Below are 14,737 nucleotides of genomic sequence, written 5' to 3' on the forward strand. Positions count from 1 at the left end.
AGGCATTGTGGGATCAATAACCAGGACTGATACTCGAACAAAAGGAATGAGTGTTCAGCTTTTTCGGTTTTTTCCGTGCTATTTCTCATTCTATGACTTAATGAATTCCGTTTCTTTTTAAATTTTTACTCGAAAGAAATTCCTAGATAGTTGACTCTTATCTGTGCTTTCTTGCTGAAAAGGACATAAGGTGACACGTCTTTTCTTCGATTTCTCTTTTCTTGAAAAGAGTCGTGATCGTGGACTTCATGGACTGCAAGAGAAGAATCATTTATTCCATGGCAAATAATGCAGAGGCATTGTGGGATCAATAACCAGGACTGATACTCGAACAAAAGGAATGAGTGTTCAGCTTTTTCGGTTTTTTCCGTGCTATTTCTCATTCTATGACTTAATGAATTCCGTTTCTTTTTAAATTTTTACTCGAAAGAAATTCCTGGATAATTCACGCTTAACAGGCCTCATACAATCTCTTTCACTCAAAATCAACTAACAGAGCGAAAAACTGGATAGTGTTTGGCCGCAATTTATCCTGGTTTCTGAAATACAACGTGATTCAAAGTATATTGTAAATAAATCGATCAGTCACTGTCACCAGCAATTTCCCAACATTGAGATAAGCTTCCAAAAAATTGACACTTTCGTGCACCAGATAGGTATGCGGGGGTGAAAGAGCGTGACAGAAGGTATCTTCTACCCATGATACGGGTACCATCTGTAAGAGAATTAATGTAATGTTTTACGGGACCAACCTTTCTGAAACACACTTCGTATTTTTCATCCTTGCTCGTTGTTGTTGTTATTTCTGGGCTGGTCTTCTGTTCACCTGGCCTGATCTGCTTGGGTTTGGCGCCAGGGTCTGTACCTTGTCGTCTCAAGTCCTACGCAGCAAAATAAAAAAAGTTACGTTAGAAATGAATAAGGCCATATCTTCAGGGCTGCTAAACTTAAAGAACTGCATGACAACAGCGACGGAGCCGTGAATTTTTGATTTGTGGGTCCAACATCTTATTCAACAAACACAGTCATTTTATTTTTTTATACTATAGTCATTATGAGCAAAAATATTTCAAGATAATTAAAATCAAACTATTTTAAGTTGATTAGTAATATATGATCATGTCGTTGGAAGAACTTTGGTTTCAGACAAGTAATATGAATACCCAGAGGTCAGGTGGGGGGTTCGGAGCAGCCATGCCGTACCCTGGATCCGCCACGGGATGATAAGCTTTCAATGCGACGAAGACCAGAAAAAAGTAAGGAACGAACAGAACGCGTGTCTTATAACGAAACAGAGAGAGAATGGAAAGAAACGTTCTCTTACGAGAGCTTTATCTAAACCTCCCTTTTTCGACGTGCAATTCATTTACTTCATTCATTAGATGAATTTTACCTTTTTAGAGTGATAAGTCTTTCCAGTCGCTCCACAAGGGTCAGAGAGTGTACATTCAGGACGACTTTTAGGCTGCAGTTCATAGAGACAAAAAAAAACCAAATTGTTTATTAGACCTGCTTTATATCCCTGATATTTCTTGTCCGTTGTGTTTGAGTTATCAATTCGTTAACAACTTTCCAATGTTGAACATTTTCGATGAAAGCCCCCTAATCTACTCTTTGGTCTCTTCGAAAACGAAAAGGAAACTATTAGATTATTAGAATGATACATCGTTCGATTTTGTTATCTAAGTCAATCAAGTCCTTTCGTCATGAAACAAAATAGTGCAGCTCAGAAGATCTTAGGTTACAATCTACTTGAGACCACTTGCGATTTCTTTTCTTCCAAAAATGCCTCAAGATATAGAAATTGCCGGTCAAATCCTCATTTTTCAATGAATAACAAGTATTCTTACCGGTGAGAATAGACCCTTCCACAGGTTCTCCAGCCTATCAACCTGTCTCTGTCGATTGGTCTGAAGTTGTTGGAGTTTACCAAAATTCTTTTTATCTTCGTCGGTCATTTTTTCTTGTGTCGTTGCCAAATCCTCAACTCGATGCACCACATCGTTGTGTTCTGCTCTAAGACCGTGATACGCAAAGTCGTAAAACTCTCGTTTCACCTCCTCACTGCATTTACAACACTCAGGCACCATGGAGTGGACAGAGGTGTACAACTCCTGTAGACTTACACTGAGTCTCAGTAAAAGGTCGAGCGTGACAGAAACTTTCAGTTTGTCTTCTTTTATCTCTGGCACTTCCAATAAAGATGTTACATTTTTACGAAGGAGCTCGTCGAGGTCTTTCAGCTTTGCGTCGAATTCACCCTCCGTATCTCCTCGACCTGGTGCGAGAGAATTTCTGGTATCATCAAAATCATCCTCTCGGGCCGAATTATCGAAGTTCTCGGCCAAATCCTGCAAAAGTACACAAAATTTTCCTTGTCATCAGAAGAAAAAGAAGAAAATTGGGTTATAATTTATACATAGCGGCTTTATTATTGGGTTGTGCAAAAACTCTTAACGAGACGCGCCACTCGCCACAGCTGACAATATGTTGTCCCTGTTACCAGGAGCCTATTAAGTAATGTGTAATAGCACTTTTTTTTTTGTAAGTGATTCGGGAATCAGCAAAAAAGCGCACCATTCTTGTAAATCGGCTCAGGAAATTTCTCAAAAAGCAAGTCCATACCCAAACGAAAAATTGCAAAAAAATCACTATGATTTTTAATTCTTGTTAAATTTTTTTTTAACATTTCGTTTCGTTTCTGCAGCGTTCAACATAGTTTAAGTAACATATGCCTACCAGTTCTGACTTGTCTTCTCTTATTTCTGCCAACTCCTTTTCCAGTTTTAAAGTTCTGGTCTTCCACTCTTGACTCTGTGTCACATATTAAATGAAAGATAAAATTTCAGAAATGTCGTTTGGTAGTTAATTATTTTTTTGAGCATTGAGCAATTGTCACAGGGTATCATGGAAATTCATCCCAATTATATTGGAATGAGCTGAAGGTAGGTCTGATGTGTTAACAACCAAAACAAGAACAGAGCAGAAAATGTGGTTACCAACCTCTTGGGAAGTTTCGTGAAGCTGTTGTTTTACTCTAGACAGTTCCTCCTCCAGTTCTTGAATTCTTGTGCGTAATTTCTGGCTCTGTTTATTAAATTGCATAAAGGAAAATGCACTTTTTGGTTTTGTTTCTATCAAGGGGAAATTATTAGATAAGGTATCCGTCGTTTGACAAGAAATGGTTCGTTACCATGCTGGTTGGAAACGTAAAGAAAGATAAATATCCAACTAGCTGCTCATCAGAAATAAAAATTATTTACCAACCTCTTCTAAACTGTCTTGAAGCTGTTTTGTCATACTCTGCTTTTCTTTTTCGAGCTCTTGCTTTCTCACTTGCAATTGGTGGTGCTGTTTATTGATGAACATAAGTCTGTTTTAATTTCGAAAAACGTAATTCTGTTAAGAATCAGAAGAACTTATCTTCCAAATAATTTCTTACCTCTTTTCTCAATTGTTTACAGTTTTTCTCTATTTCATCTATTTTACTCTCCATCTGAAATAAGATGAAAAATAAAACTTTAGAATTTTGCCGGCCAATGACTCTTTTATGGGCTATACTCTTGCTTAGTTCAAATTTTTAACGGAAAGAAAGTCTTGGATCTTAAAGAGAACAAAACTTTATCCACTTATACAGCAAATATTCTAAGGAGGGCTTAAGGCATCATCCAATTACACCTAAAGTTGCTAAAAGTTCGAGAATTTACTTGATTTGAGTCGTTTCTTCCTACCTCGTCGTTCTCTTCTGATGACAAAAGACCTGGAAATTAAAGTTATATTAAAAAAAATAGTAAAGGCACTGTGTAATATTTCCATTTTTCATAATTAAAACCAAAAGAATAGCTCTTTTTTTTCTTAAGACCCAAAAATGGGTCAAGTATATCATAGATAAATAAAAGTTACTGACATGAAAGAAATCATCCCGGGAAAATAAAGTTGTATTGGGAAAATCTTACAGGCACAGGGTTGTACTTTAACTTTAGAAAATGAAATATTTAGTTCATCCTTAATCGCGTGTCAACCAACGCTTTGACGAATACGGAGTTACATTACATACCCGGAAGTTTTTCAGCTACGTTCCTGAGTCCTATCGTTATCAAAACTCCAGCAAACTTTTCGACAGTAGCATCCTCTCCCTCCTGTTTAATCCACTTTACAATGACCGCAATGCAGCATTCGTTAGTAGAAGCGCCCTTGTCACTCTCGATCGTGCCAATGACAGCCTCTGGGAACTTAAGTTGTCGTGCCAGGTCTCTCCACTTGTTCCCAATCTGCTCGTGTAAGAAATGTTCATTCATAATTTCCTCTGTCATCCGAAGTTTCCAGCTGCACTTGTTGCTGGAACAACCTGCTAAAAGTACCACAGCTAAGAGTTAAAAAGCGTTAACAGGTTCTATTCAGTAAATAAGTTGCGGAGAGAAAGTACAGAAGCGATGAAAATTTTCCTTGCGTAAATGACAATCGGACACAAAAATATTCATGATGTTCGACGGTCTGCTGCTAATACGCCAGTAATTTATTCTTGTATCATTAACGTGAGGTAAAGTAGGCTGGGCAATAGCAAAGTTGTTGTTTCGTCATCTTAGTAGACCAATACCGAATCCTTACTGACTGATTGGATTGTTTCATCAAATGGAGAGATTTACAGGAGGAAATGAGTTTTAACGTAAACTCAGACGCGTTAGTTGCGAGCTGAGCCCCCGATCATTTTTGCCGAGTGCAATGCAAACCTCAGACATAATGATGACGTAGGCACAGCATTACTTAGCATCCTTATCCTAGTTAAAGTTGTTTTTGTTGGTGCAGGGCCACCTCAGAATAGATAAAACTCCTCTTTTAGTCGATTGTTAAGCAGACTTGAATGATGATGCTGCTGGTAATTAGTATTAAAGCTACGATCGTCTTTGACGAACCAAATATGGGGGCTATGTTATTGTCTTATTAGTAAGCCGGATGCAATTTGATGATGCGACATATCGAGCAGAAAAGTGGAAAACTGTTAATTTTGTTGACAGTGGACGACAAGTTAAATAATTATGTAGTTAAGAAACCCTGTATTGCAAGTTTTTTTTCCGGTACGTGAAGTATGCTACTTCTAAATTGAAGGGAATTTTCCCCTTGACAGTCGTCGGAAAATACTGTAATACCGTAAGGAAATCGGGGGCCAGGGGGCAAAGAAGCCTCAGGGTCATGCTTAATAACCAGATGAACAAAATACGCACGCGGAAACAGATAGGAAAACTGATAGAATAGCAGATCAATCGAAAGGGAAAACAGATCAACTGAACGTTAAACACCTCAGCCTTATTTGATTCATACAATGTACATAATTTTAAACAATAAAAAGACAACAACAACAACAACATTTCTTAACATTACTGACGGCGGAGAATGAATTCAACCACCCGGAAATTACTCCGGCAACTGACAATATTGGAAATTAGCTTGGATAGACCGCACCGTTATGATGTACTTACCCATTTCTGAGGATTTACTGATATTGTCCGTATGTATTGCAAGATAGTGTTTTAGAGTAATCACTCCAATCTAGTGATCAAACAGTTCTCTTGGTGCGAGCCCCGGCTCCTGGAAAAAACAGTATTAATCTCCCGGCAGCAAGGACTCGTCTGAGAGTTTCAAGGCGAACTCAGGCGTTGTATATCTGTCAGATGGCCTGTGCTTTACCTGTTTCAAAGATTAATAACCTCAGTCAGGAAAACTTGAGAATGACAAAGCGCACAGTCGTCTCTTTATCGAGGTTGTGGCTCAGTGTAGTTAGTTAATTGTTTACTTTTGTGCGTTGAATATTGATCAGCAGACTTCTCTGTACGATCTCCACAGAAGAAAGTATGAAACACACTCACTGATTTCTTCGAACGTCACAAAAGAGCAGAGCTTCGATCTGCAACACGCACAAAACTAAATAAAAAAGTAATTTCCTTGTCGTGTCTAGTGTTGTCGGGCCAGCCGTCATGTGATCGTTGGGTCAGTGAACCGTTAAGTACAATAATCCGGGGTTTTTTTTATTCAGCCGTATGAAAACCTACTTTAAATGGCGATGTCATCTAATTTCTATTCAAAACTCGTATTTTTTTTTGTTTTATCGTGCTTTGGTGCTATATTTACTAGGATGGAGCGACACGCGCCGTCAAGTCGGCATTTTCCTGCCTTTTTTCGAAGATGGTTGAAAAGGAAACCGATACGCTGTTTGCTAGCAATCTCATATACCTCAATTATCTTCTGAGAACCAGCTGTTTGTCACGAAATTGTTGCTAGTTTTAACAGATAGTCACCCAGCCCAAATTATCAGATGGCTTAAGAGTTCACGCGAGCCTCGAGGGTGGCCGCGAGAAGCGCGCGCGTAACATGCATTTTCTGAATTAGACTGAAGAAACGAACATATTTGATAATGGTGGATAAACAGATTCAATATTTATGGAATTGATACGTGCTGCTTAGAACTTTTGTCCCATACCAGTTAATTAATTGATGAAGAATAATAAAATTGAATTGGATAAGGTCTGTTTAAATTTTAGCGATTGCTGATGGGGTGATGAGTTGTATTAAGTGGTGCGTGACTCTAATCAAACCGTGGGTGAATCGTACTAATTTGTGAGTGACATTTAAAATGACGTGAACCTGACAAGTTTCCAATTGTTTAGACCTAGCCACTAATGCTTAGTACTGGAACATGCCTTAACTTGGGTAGCAAATTTTCTGGGTTCTCATTAGCTGAGGTCGATATATAAATGAACTTAACAATCCTTAAGTACACTAAATAGTTTTGATTGTATAAAAAATCGTGTTAGATCACGAATGTTTATACGAGCGTGCTTAACCTTACAGGAGACCAAGAGCGTAATGGCTAAATCTTTCCACATATTTCTGTATAGGATAAGAAAAACAACTATCGAACAGGCACATCGAAACTTTTCGATTACTTTAATTTCCGGTTAAAATTTTGCCGACTTGACACAAATCTATGTAGGTCAAGCAAAGATGAAATATAAAGCAAATAATTTTGTAAGCGGAAACATCATCTATGCCACCAGACGTGGTTTTCACCAAAAACTTAGCTGTAGATCAACTTTATTATTTCTCTAAAGGATTTTAATCATTTATAAATCCACTTTATAAGGTAACTTGCTTGAAATTTCAGACTGGAAGAATCGGTTGCATTATTAGGGGCTTACCCCTACAGCAGGGTTTTTCCCTGGTTTTATGTGATGATATTTCTGTTTAAATGACATCGATCATGAATCGAAAATTGACCAAAGCTTGGAACGATTCCAGGTGAGAGAAATGCCTTCCTTTAGATGAATACAGAGGTGCATGTTAATTTGATTTTCTCCAGATCGCTTTTTTCATTGGGCTTAGTCAAGATTTGCACATTTACCGTTGATTATTCTACAAATTCACTTTCATTTTCTCTTTAGTAAACGCCCCCTCATAAACAAGCAAAGCTCTTGGGTTTCGTGAAAGCTTGGAATCCCCCAACTCTAAGGGGGGATACCCCTTCTTTACTAGAGAATTCTAATGACTCCGTTAATTAGCTTATTAAGATTGACCGTTTTATTTGCGAAGAAATCATTCGCTTGCAAGGCTGCGATGAAAATAGAAACAAATGGTAATGCGGGGTGTTAGGACCTAGTTCCAAAAAAGAAGCACGATTTTAAAGGAGAACTCGAGACACAAAAAGTACCAAAAAAACACTCCATACATGATGCTGGTGCGAGCCCATGAAACGTAACGAACATGGATAGCTCTTTAATGATCAGGTGATAAAAGGCGATTGCGTGACACATAACACTACACGAAGATTACCCTCTTTATTGATCATATTTGAGAATAGTGCAAATAGGCTTCCATTTAAAGTACCGAGGTATCTCATTAATTAATTTAGTGGTCATTTAAATAGCCAAATAAAACGCCAGACATGATTATGATGTAGGAAAAGCATTAGCATTAGCATTAGCATTTAGCATCCTTATACCAGAGAAACCTTAGAATAGATAAAACTCCTCATCTGTTAATTCCTGAGCAGGCTCAGAATGATGATGATACTGCTGATACTGCCTATTGAGCTACGATTGCTATTGACGAAACAAATATGGAGGCTATGCTATTATCCTCACAGCCAGCTGGAGGCAGCAGAACTTATAAGACTTCTTGGGCAACAAATCAATTAGAAAGTTAAAAAGAAGACGATAAGCCTTGCACATTAAAGATTAACGATGTAAAAAAAAAAAAAAAACCTATTTTGTTGGCTGTGAACTACATCTTAAGCCATAATTATGATACCTTGCAAGATAAGCACTTTTTTTCAAATTCCCTTTTTTAGAAGGGACTATTCCCTTCGCCCAACACCGGTCGTAATATTATGCAACCATGACTATGCGGAAATAAGAAGCAAGGGGGAAAACTAGTTTCAGCAACTTACGTCATGTGCAATCAACAGGTGATTAAAATATGTACACGGAAACGTACAAGGAAACCGATAGAATAGCAGATCAATTGAAAGGGAAAACAAGTTAACTTAACTTAATTTATCACAGTCGTATTTGATTCATGTAGTGCGCATAAATTTGCGCAAAATCAAAATTTCTAAACCCCACTGCTCACATGCAATTTCACTGGGAGAAATGCATTCACCCGGAAATTAAGCAATATTGGAACTTGACTTGAATAAAACCTCCAGAAATTCCGTTTTAAAGTACTTACCTATCTCTGAGTATTTGGTGTTGTTGTCCGTGGGTTTTGTTTCTTCCAAAATAGCGTCTCAGTCTAAGTACTCCAGTCTGGTGATCGAACGGCATTCATTATCAGACAAACTAAATTCGATTTATCAGACAGCAAGACATGTATTAAAGTTTCTACGTATAGGCGCTGAGCAGTTTAATTGGACCGTTTGTTAACCTGTCCGATGGGTTAATCTTCGTTATCTGGAAAACTGTGGAATTACAAAGTGCGCAGTCTATCCCTGTATCGAAACTTCCGCGCAATGCGGTGCACTATTTTCCTTATCTGCCAAATTTACTTTGGCAGACTTCTCTGTACGAACCTCTGACGCAAAATCTGCAAATGACTCAATGACAGTGATAAACTGACCGGCTGTTTCTTACCAAGGCCACCATCAGTTCCCATGAAATGTCCTGAGTGGAGCTGTTACCTCAGACTTTCAAGGTATTTGAAGCTTAATGAATGTCGTTTAATCACTGCTTTAATTTGAAGCTATGACGTCATATGTTTATATGGACCGATGAACCGTAAAATAAATCCAGAAAAAATAGCTTTCTCTTGTTTTCACAGATGATCGCTCAGAGCATTATGTGAGATAGCTTTAGAGTCCACACGAGCCTCGAGGGTGAAGGCGAAAGGCGCTCACGCCATATATTTTTTGAAAAAAAATGATCCGTGAGCCAATTTGGGTTTTTAGATAAGACGGGCAGATTTGTTAATGTAGGAGTAAAGAGAAAAAGTACTTTTTGGGATCGATGCGTGCTGCTCGGAGTCGCCCTAACATCGTAATATTCGATTTTTGACCCCCGACAGATTACTAATTGATGTATTATAGTGACAATGAATCTTATCTGTTTAAATTTGTGCAGTTGCACCGCGACTGTTGATGCCAGGTGACACGTAAAATAACGTGAACCCGACAGGTCTTTAACTGTTTATTTAAAGCCCAGACCTTGCATCTTGCCTATGCTTGTGTAACAAATAGTTTATGTTCTACATGATAGACGCTGATAAGTACATAAACTTGATAATCCTTAAGTAATTGATTCTGATTGCCTACAGATCTTAATCAGGCGACAAAATTTTATATGTATATGAGCACGGTTAATCTGAAGAAAGAAAAAAGCAAAATGTTTTATTCTTTGCACATATTATTGGATAAGATGAAAAAATCTCAGTCATCGAAACTTCTTATATCATTTTCAATTTCGAGGGGAAATGTTGCCGACTTGACACAACTTTATGCAGGTCAAAACAAAGGGATTTTAAATTTCAGACCGAAAGTAATGGAATAATTACGGGGCTTCCCCATACTGAAATTCCTGTACAAATGATCGTCAAGGGAATTTTGACAAAAGTTATTAAATCTAAAGACCTGGGAAGCTTCCAGGGGCGTATTTGGCGGTAGGATTTCAGATAATACATCCTTTGAGATAAATTCAGAGGTGCTCAGTAATCAATTTTTATGGCTAGTGCGTCCTATGGAGGCAAAGCCATAGCGTTGTCCTGTTGAGTGAGTGAGTGAGTGTAACAATAGAATACGAACGACCTATAAGCCCTCAACGAAGTCTACCGAGTTATGCCCGATATTCCTCGCTCTTAGCTTTTGTTCGTTTCGGAACATCCTCGTTTGTTCAACGCTTGGTGACCATTTCTTCGAATGTTACTCGGAATTGGCCACGTGATCACACGAGAAGTCTTGCGACGAGTTTAAATCATTTTGGTTTAAGAATCAAGCACAGTTTTTAAGGCATTTATGGGGAACTTGTAAGAGAATAATTTTCCAGTGCAAAGCAACACTTGTCGCCGAAATGAGTGAGATGATAACGATAGAGTTCCGATCTTGACCCAATTTTCACCCGATGTTTCGCGGCGCTACTTATTAGAAGTTTCGGAGAGCTACAGAAGATGATGAAAATCTCACAATCTTTTCGGGATGGCGCGTGAAGAAACAAAGTTTTTCCTTGCATGAATATCTTAAAAGGTGTGATCGGCGCATCTTACGTTCTAATTCATTACGCTCAACCGAACGTAAAGTATTTTATTCGTAAGTCAACAGATAGCACAATCAAGTATGTTTGGATTCGCGAGCGGATCCAGATAATCCATGAGCAATTACAACGTAAATAAAGACGTTGAACAATTAACAGAGATCTTATCGCGAAAAGGATTATTACCAGCACTTGAAGAATTTCTCGGCCTTTTCCCGCGGTTATTATTTCCTTCATCCTTTAGTCGCCGTTTTTAGCCGGCGACTTCTCTTGCTATCTCACGTTTTTCGTCTTCCGATCTCGAAGTCAATTCAATCTGACTCATACTCTGCCACAGCCAGTCTACGAAAAATTCAAGGGATTTTCCTCTCTTTATTAAGTAAAATACGGTGAACTGTTTGATATGCGAGGATTTGCATGCAATAATAATTGCAGATATCAAAATTTAAGACAAAAACAAATGTTAGAGCGGGTTGTTAGAATCTCGATCTAAAAATAATTTACCCAATGTTCTAAAAAAGTAACACGAATGGTGAAAGTTTTACCTGTCATCTTTGATTTTTACGGTAGCGGAAGGCTGGGGAGGAAAAAATAATAATCTGCGCATGCGTTCCCCACGGCTGGAAGTAGATTAGCGCGTCACCGAAAACTGTGATACTGTGATACCTCTTCCTTCGAAACCTAGACCAAACCACGAAGGAACTGCACCAAGTATACGGTTAAAGGTGGATAAAATTAAAGGGGCTATCCGATGGCAAAAAGGGAAACAACAGTGCCTGCAATGTCAGAGACAAGCGAACGTAAAGCTGATCAAGGTTTTGAAATGCAAAGTAAGTAATCATAATAAACATAAGCTCATGGATCGATTTTTTTTGTAAGTTGCGTATTTCTCATAATCATAATAAAAATCATAATAGTTTTTGAGTTATTTTAATGTGCGTTCAGTCTAAATTCGGTATTGATCATCAATTTTGCTAAGTTCGAGTGGATATATGCCTCCTGGTGTTCATCTTCACTTGCAGACGATTAAGAGTCATGTCAATTGAGAGAAAAAGAAAAAAATTTCAGTAAGAGATAAATATCATTCCATTTTGGTTACTGATTTTCGTTCCGTCTTCATGATATGAAATTATGAATCTATTTCGTTTTAACAGATGCAAATGATGATCATGTAAGCTACAACAAGCAGAGAAAATGTGTCGAAGATTAAACCTCATACTTGAATTAATTCACAGTAAAGCGATGTTCACCTTTCAGCGAGGTGTAAGGCAGAATCGCTCTATTACTAACTTTTTTTCCCAATAGTTGTGTGTAAACAACAAATGACCTTTTCAGGCGCCCTGGCCAATGGAAAGTTTTTACACCACACACAGTTTGATTTCATCGGGCCTTCAAGCGCAGAGGAGCTTTCGCATCCGAATCATTAAACGGAAGGTTATAAGTTGCAATCCTGTTGTGAACATTTAGGAATTCCTCTATCGCAAATTTCTTGCGTCTTCTGCCAGAAACATCTTTTCCATGTTAATTACTGTTCAAGTATAGCTTTGCTCTCTTAGTAACTAATTTTTCTTTTTCATAATGATAGCTGGTTCACAATTTTTTAAAATGTAATTCCACACATCTGAAAGATTACAATCAGTTCAAGTATATTTTGTTGTGCACAGGAAACGTTATTGACCGCAGAGGGTCTGTGGTAACAGAGCGGCAGCTTTCAGACATAAGTGATGATGTAGGTACTTGCTGGCGTGAGCTGGGACCAAAGCTTGATATCTCTGCATCGAAAATCAAAAACCTGGACGAGGATTATAATTGTAGTCGCGACAAAGCAAACACTCTCCTTCTTGTGTGGAAACAAAGAGAAGGGAATACTGCGGTGGCAGGGCGTCTCGCGGATGCTTTAGAAAGCATTGGACAAAAAAGCATTGCAGAAAGGCTGTTCGGTAAGTAGGTTCCTTCTATGCAAGATTATGTAATGTCCTCTTTAGTGTACATTAATTGGTTACAGACTCATTGGGCAGATTTATGACATGCACTTGCAATGTCACGTTGTTAGATGCACGCAGTGGCATGATATATATTTCCGCATGCAAATCAGATTTTCTGCGATTAGTGTACAGCGTTAGCTATCGAAATCGCGGTCCCCGGTGACACACCTAACGATTTTATACGCCATTACGAATCACCAGTAAAATTAATCAATTAAGTTGGCGATATTATCGCATAACTTTTTAAATAGGCGAAAGGCATCGAAAATTGCAAAAAAGCTCTTCACTGTTTATGCATTTAATGGTATTGTCAAAAGAATTACAACAGCGCACAGTTTAATTTAATCGTAGTTTCATTTTTTTTGACAGACCCTGATAAGCAAGCCGTTCTTGCAGACTACTCTGAAAAATACTACGCGTCATATTGTGACAGAGATTCAAAACCTGAACAGACACCTAAAGGAAGGAAACCTGGACTGTGGAGACGGAGACACGAGTGATGGGGACTCCGGGGGCACAAGACAAGAAACAAACTGTTCATCTGATGATAATGTAGATCCATCATACAGCGAAAGCACGGAGAAATTGCTTCTATTCTGTGAGGAAAATCGAAAATTTTGTAACTCGATATTTGTAGTTCTCATCAAGCTGACAGACGAAGTTGGCCGACTGAGTGAGGATAATTTAGAGTGTATTCAACAACTTCGGGAGTTTACAGGAGAACTGCGTGAGCAGGAAAGGAAACTTTTCGTCGAAATTGAGTATTTACGTAATCAAAGCCAACATTCGGATGAGCAGCATGCTGCCCGCGCAGAGAAATTGGTAAAATAGAAGACAGAACAAGAAAAACAATTTATGGAAGTGGAAAAGCTATTGTCGGGATTGCTTCATCAGGGAAGTAAAGACAGTAGACCACAATATCAAGGAAATCAGGTGCTTTAAAAGCTCTAATATTTTCTCACATTTAAGCGTAAATCTTCACTTAAAATAATTTAACCCAGAAGCTCGACGTATGGATATGTTCAAATATTTTATTTCAACTGCGTGTACCTCACCCCTTAAACTGATGGAGAGATGGTTTCGTCGTTTATTTCTTTATCTTTGGGCCCTTCCGGTGGAATTTTCCTTAATTTTTCAATTTTTCATTACGAAATCTTAAAAACAGTATCCCCTCAAATAGGACGTCCCAGTGGTAATACGTAAATCGTGTGAGTTCTCAAAGAAATAGCACCTCCTCGGACGTCTCCAATTCGAGACCACCAGCCTTAATTTTGGGTGCTCCAGATCAACAAATTACTTCATTGTTCAGTCTGATCATTTCTATTTTTTGTTCCCTATTAAAAAAACAACAACACCCATACGTTATTGTTTCCAATTATGCAGTTACAAATGTTAACTTAATAATTCGATAACGTCTTTGTCGTTGCCTATGCAGTCACCTTATAATTCAAACGTCATATATTTAATTTGCATTCTTCTGTCAGTTCTAATGCTTAGCTTACATCAGTCGGTAAGATAGGTTTGTTGATGATCCTATCAGAGTGTTGAAGCCTACAAAAAAATTATCTCCTCTAACTCAACTCTTTCAAATCAAATGTTGAGGATCCTTTAAGTGTTGTAACCTTATGTTTTTAATTCTTATGCTCTACTTATACTTTTTCCTTTTGAATTATGTTGTAATGAAAGACGCCTCGACAAAGATCTGCGTCAGAGGTACACTCAAAACCTCGGCATGAATATGGAAGGAAGGTAACCAAGTCTTCATTTTATCTCAGATTATTAAAAATCTCATTGCGCAATAAGGCGTTCACTAATTCAAAATTTTTCTTCAAAGCGTAACCCTCCGGCTCTCTGTCAGATGCATTAAACACATTTCTAAACTTCGGACGGAAAACCGAAAGCCGGAAGGCCACGTTTTGAAGAAATTTTTTAACCTTAAACGGGAAAGTGCCGGTTGATTGAAAGCGAAGGACAAGAACAGGGATCGAGCCGGCAAAACTGTTAATGTGCTTAAATAATTAT

The 14,737-nt window shown here is 38.2% G+C and overlaps 1 protein-coding gene and 1 pseudogene across 2 annotated transcripts; one reads left to right on the forward strand and one right to left on the reverse strand.

Annotated features, from left to right (window-relative positions):
- Window positions 1-2: 2 nt before the first annotated feature.
- LOC131771877 (myosin heavy chain, clone 203-like) lies at window positions 3-9,223 on the reverse strand. Of its 2 annotated transcripts, none has more exons than XM_066163930.1 (13): window positions 9,123-9,223; window positions 8,722-8,798; window positions 5,478-5,685; window positions 4,058-4,348; window positions 3,732-3,760; window positions 3,443-3,496; window positions 3,268-3,351; window positions 3,004-3,087; window positions 2,740-2,814; window positions 1,851-2,351; window positions 1,394-1,465; window positions 753-881; window positions 3-253 (listed from the first exon to the last, which is right to left on the reverse strand). In XM_066163930.1, the coding sequence occupies exons 3-13, from the start codon at window positions 5,479-5,481 to the stop codon at window positions 158-160; spliced, it is 1,419 nt and encodes a 472-aa protein (XP_066020027.1). In that variant the 5' UTR covers window positions 5,482-5,685; window positions 8,722-8,798; window positions 9,123-9,223; the 3' UTR covers window positions 3-157. The 2 variants fall into 2 exon arrangements, with proteins under 2 accessions (XP_066020027.1, XP_066020026.1); XM_066163929.1 differs by having other exon boundaries at window positions 4,058-4,351.
- A 2,258-nt stretch (window positions 9,224-11,481) lies between these two features.
- Window positions 11,482-13,657, forward strand: LOC131771870 (uncharacterized; annotated as a pseudogene).
- Window positions 13,658-14,737: the final 1,080 nt, after the last annotated feature.

The sequence above is a fragment of the Pocillopora verrucosa genome, chromosome 3 (genome assembly GCF_036669915.1).
Source record: "Pocillopora verrucosa isolate sample1 chromosome 3, ASM3666991v2, whole genome shotgun sequence".
NCBI lineage: Eukaryota > Metazoa > Cnidaria > Anthozoa > Scleractinia > Pocilloporidae > Pocillopora > Pocillopora verrucosa.

Coding starts and splice junctions, on each gene's coding strand:
- LOC131771877 (XM_066163929.1), bottom strand. Junction 2,352..2,739: donor GAGAAGACAAGTCAGAACTG/GTAGGCATATGT, acceptor GTACTTTTGCAG/GATTTGGCCGAGAACTTCGA. Junction 254..752: donor ACGAAGTGTGTTTCAGAAAG/GTTGGTCCCGTA, acceptor CTTCTCTTGCAG/TCCATGAAGTCCACGATCAC.